The 5,189-nt window shown below is 32.0% G+C and overlaps 1 protein-coding gene across 1 annotated transcript; it reads right to left on the reverse strand.

Moving 5' to 3' along the window:
• Positions 1-204: 204 nt before the first annotated feature.
• On the reverse strand, positions 205-1,348 carry HELRODRAFT_168967 (hypothetical protein; the record flags this gene model as incomplete). The annotated part of the gene is made up of 4 exons (XM_009014806.1): positions 205-437; positions 559-738; positions 972-1,232; positions 1,303-1,348. The coding sequence occupies 4 exons, from the start codon at positions 1,346-1,348 to the stop codon at positions 205-207; spliced, it is 720 nt and encodes a 239-aa protein (XP_009013054.1).
• Between the last annotated feature and the right edge of the window lie 3,841 nt (positions 1,349-5,189).

Raw genomic sequence — 5,189 nt, forward strand, 5'->3', positions numbered from 1 at the left:
AAGAGTCATACTCGCTACTATTAAAGTGCTATTAACTTAAAATTGTTAGTAATTGTTTTTAATAATTCAATTATTTTTCACAATTATTGAGAAACGTAATTTAAAACAATTCAACATCTCAACAACATAGAAAAAGATTAGTAGTCTTCACAAAAAACTTGTCCGAACAGACATGAAGGTTTGTTAAAAGTAGCAAAAAGATTATTAGGCAAAGTGAACTTCGTAAAACGACCATCCAGATGTATTTCTCAAGTCACTTTGCTCGTAGCCGTTCAGGTGATTGTTCAATTGGCAGATTTCTTCAACGACTTGAAAATTAAAAGAATCACATTCACCTGGTAGGCATTTCAGCAAGCACTCAAGTTTGTTGCTGGGTTTGATTTCGCCGAAATTGTATCCGACCAACTGATAGTTGGAGTGACGTTTCCATATTTTGGCTTTCACAAATTGGTGGTAGTATAAAATTTATTTATTTATTTTAAAGCTGGGTTAAGACAAAATATTTAATTTTAAACTGAAATTTAAGTTTGGACGTATCAGAAAAAAAATAATTCTTACAATTTAGATTTTTAGCAGAGTAAACTTCCATTTCACAGACTGTAAGATAACCGTCTCCATTGGTGGGTTGTTGGACGATGACGTAACGATATGATAATTTGATGTTGGCATTACATTTGAGGGTGTGTTTGGCACTGGCCACAATTGGGTATCTGTACTGGCCACAGAGGGGGTAAGTCCCTCGGAGGATTTTTGATCCAGGTTCAAAATAATTTTCCGAAGTCAGTCCAATCAAAAAATTTCCCATTCGACCAACTGGAAATACACTGTTGATTACTTTTAGCGAACCGATTCAGTTAAACTCATTTGTATGAAAAAACAAATAAACAATAAAAATTATTTGTCAAAAAATTGATAAATTGCTAGGCAAACAATAAAAAATAAATGAAACCCGAATTATTAAACTTGTTAACCCTTATCATTTCTTGCGAACAGTATGGCAGAGTCAACAAAATAGTAATCCGCGAGATCAAGCAGAGCCCAATTAGGACCAGCCGGACCATCACTTGACATGAAACAGTGTCCAGCAAAATATTCAGGATCTCTATCGCCATCTACCATCAAGTTTGGGCCACTGTATATTCCTTCACTTGCGTAAACCGAGCTGCTGGCTGTTGGCTTGTTGAGTGCCAAATTTTGAGCACACGCATATTTGAAAGATATCAAAAAAATTTCTTGAGGCAAAATTTAATAAATTATTTTTTCGCTTTAAAACTGTTTTTAACTTGTAAAAAAATTTCTTACCATTGAGATAAAATAAAATTCTTATGAAGCAGGTCTTATTGATCATTTTCAACTACCATCAATTAATCAAAATATTCCTTACAAAATTGTTTTGGATAGTCAAATCATAAGATTTGTCTACAAGTCTCGTTGATATTATCCAACATAAATAGAATAAAATGTGATATTGAAACACTACAAATATCACCCTCGCGCATGTATATGTATATGTGTGTGTGTCTGCGCGTGCGTGCGTGTGCGCCCGTGCGTTTGTACGGATTAGAGAAAAAACAGGTCAGAGAAATATAACAATAACCAAATAGTAAGACATTTAATTGAAAAAGAAAAATTTTTTGATATAATATTTCCGAAAGGTAGTAAGAAATAAGAGCGATAAAATAAATGGCATAATTATTTTTTGCTAGTCTAAAAAGAATTTTTTTCGTGGCGGTTTCTTTCAAACAAGTTTTGACCTGCTTGAATCAATGAAGGTCAACAATGAAAGCGTCGCATATTTGTTCGCAGGTGCGTTTGAATCAAAAAAGTTATCATGTCAAAAAATTAAAAAGATTGCAATTTAATATTTTTATAAAAAAAAATTTTTTACGAACCACACTGGATGAACCCGCGACAATGCTTTGCTGCGTGTCCTCTCGATGACCAATGTATGTATGGGCTAACTGATGAAGAACATTGTGAATACTTAACGTCATTTAATTAGTTATTACGATCTTCAACTTTGTGAATATGACACTTTTACGTGTCCTTATTATCGATGATTCCTGTTTCTAAAATTTTTAGTGGGAAGGATTCCAATTGTACGTTGCAAGTAACTGAGTTTTAATTTCATGCAACTTTTTTTTGTTAGATTACGTGTCATGCATAGAAGCAGCTTGTTCTTTTTGAAATTTAAGTTTTCAATAGCGGTGGTGCGACTTTTTCTAAACATTTATCTTCAAAACACCAGATTGAAAAGTGAAGTTTAGAACATGAATGAAACCGATTTTCAAAATTCCTTCCGAAAGTCAGATAAAAAATCAGTTCCGACCACTGCAAATATCACAAAACTTCGAAACCTCACTAAAAACTGTGCTATGAAGACTACTGTCACATTTTATTGCATATAAAATCAGGTTTAAAATGTATAACTGTTATACAAACAAACAAAAAATAGACGAGTTAAATATTTTTGAAAATGGCACTATATACTCAAAACAATTTCATTTAATCATATTTGGTCTGTACACAAAACAATAAACAGAGGGTTCAAGCAATAATAGCATAGAAAAAATTATTTCCTCTGAAGTTTTAAATAAACATCAGATGTCTGGGTGGCCCTTAATTTATCAAACAATTTCACAGTTGGGTCGTCGTCTGCAGCACCCATCAAGTCGTTTTTCTCGCGATTTTCAATACTTTGTAAGAGCGTCGCCGGCGAGGACGAGGAAGAAGTGGATGGTTTACATTGTGAAGATGCGTCAGGGTCTGAAGGATGATTCGCCTGTTGCTGCTGCTGTCTTTGTTGCCTTTCAAGAACTTTCTTCAACTGGAGAGTACACATCAATCAATTTAAATTTCTAAATCATCTTTAAGCAGAAAATGTGTCAAACGACCATTAATAAGAGTAATATTTGCAAGTAGAATATAATTCAATAAAATTTGTTCAAAGATTTTGGTAATACAAACTAACGATCAGTTGACATGAAACATTTTACCTTTGACTTATCATCCAAGTGTTTAATTTCCAACTCAGTGACCTTAGTTTGCAATTCAAGATTCTTCCTAGTTAAATGTTCTTTTTCTTCGAGCAGCTTGGAAACTGTGTTTCTGAGGTTTTGTAAGATGCGTTCCTCGCACGTTCCAACGTCTGCCGAAAGTTGCGGGCTTACAATTGGGACGTTGGATGACGGTGTTTGTGGATTTATAAGTTGGGTTTTGAGATTCAAAATTTCTTGCTTTTGTATAAAATATATTTTGTCTTTCTCCATTATTTTCTCCTGATTAATTGAAAAAATTTGACAATAACAGACCTCAGAAAGTATCAACAGTTTCGTTCAAATTATACCATATAAAATTTGACAAGCCATTTGCTAGTTTGACAAAATCGAAATCTTTATTAAATTACATAAATATTGCATTTAAATTAAAAAAACATTAGCTTAGTTAGCAGTGCACAATCTTTTGGCGATAATATGACGCCTAGCATTTATTACTAGTACCAATATCTTTACTAATTTACTGCAGAGCTATATTAACATGACTCGGCCTCAAAAGTTAGATCAAATAATTATTCATAATAACATTGAACCAGAACGATAAACTCGGTGTATAGTACACTAATTAACAAATGTCTATCGCAAACTAAAGAACTGACCTTTAATGCGGAGCATACCCTGCTGATTCTTTCATACTTTTCGTCTTTTCCTCTTTCCAAATCAAGAACTTTCCTCTTCAACGAGGCATTCGCCTCTCTCAGTTCTTCCATGTTGCGAGTTTCCAAGCATTTCTTCAGCTGAATTTGCGGTTAATTTGGTGGTTGAATCAATATAGTGAATAAATAAAAATCCTCGCCCAAGTTCGAACTTTTTCATATTACAACGTTTTTCATTTTTATTTACTTTTGTTTTGAAAAAGTAAGGTTTCTAATTTTCTAAAATTTACAAATAATGATGAAGCTGAAGCTTTCTCTTACATGAAAATGAACAGGATAGTATGTTTGTTACAAAGAACACTATGATGCCTGCTACAAAAGGCATAAAACGAAGTCTGTTTTAAATTTCCTCAAATCAAGAATGGTTGATGTTCCAAAAAACATCTTTTTTCTTCTGTAGCAAAACCAGAAATAAAATAAAATTAACTTCTATATTGTTTCTTTTTTCGAGCTAATAAATACTACAAATAACACGTATAGCAGAAGGTTTACCAAAATTCTTCAATTGCCTTGATTTTTAATGAGTAAAAGAAAAAATATCTTTCCATGAATCTTTGTCAAATTTCATCATGATCTTACTTACAATTATAATATAATAATGATTTAAGGCATCAGAACTGATGAGTGATGGTTGTTAATTAAAATTATTTGATCAAGTAGTACATGTCAACTTCAAATTCAGCACATACAATAACTGTGTCTAAGTCCAAAATGTCAGTGCGTGAACAAGATTTTAATTAAATCGGCAAAATGGAAAGAGCAACTGAACAAATTTCCCTTTTAAATTAACTACAGAGCTCAAAGATAAAAAAAACACAAAACGTTGTAAAGTCTATTAATTGTGCTACAATCAGTAAAATAATCAAAGCTGTCGGATTTGAAATTTCATGAGAATGACACAAACGATGAATGATTTTTATTTTGTAGTCGTTTATTACATTCAAACATTTTCATCAACTAGTCATGTTAAGTTGACAAAAATTTTAGTTTTTATCGTTCCAAATTTATTATATTCGTTAGATCGTACTAAGTCTCAAAAATCTTGGTATTATTTATCGTCTCAAATTAAAATGGCATAATTTCATCTAGTATTCATCATAAAATTCTTTAGTTTATTCGTATTTTAATTATTGTGAATCAATTTGGGGTTACAGTCCAATAACTCAGTACAGTGGATATTATCATATTATTAGAGGCAAATCGAAGGTAAAGGCAACTATTAGACAATTAATTTTATTATTAGATTCCTGTACATCTCCTAAATCATAAATAATTTTGCATTAGCTTTTTTAGACGCGTCACAACAACGTGGTCCGATTAACCGTTTTCCATTTTACATTCATTTACACTATGTATGAGAAGAAATAATTTTTTTACACTATAAAATTTCAAAAAAATTTAGCTAAAAATATTTCACCATAAAATTACCTCCAGAAGTTCATTGGCATATCGCTTTGAATCACTTTGGGCTTTTCCC

The sequence above is a fragment of the Helobdella robusta genome (genome assembly GCF_000326865.2).
Source record: "Helobdella robusta unplaced genomic scaffold HELROscaffold_14, whole genome shotgun sequence".
NCBI lineage: Eukaryota > Metazoa > Annelida > Clitellata > Rhynchobdellida > Glossiphoniidae > Helobdella > Helobdella robusta.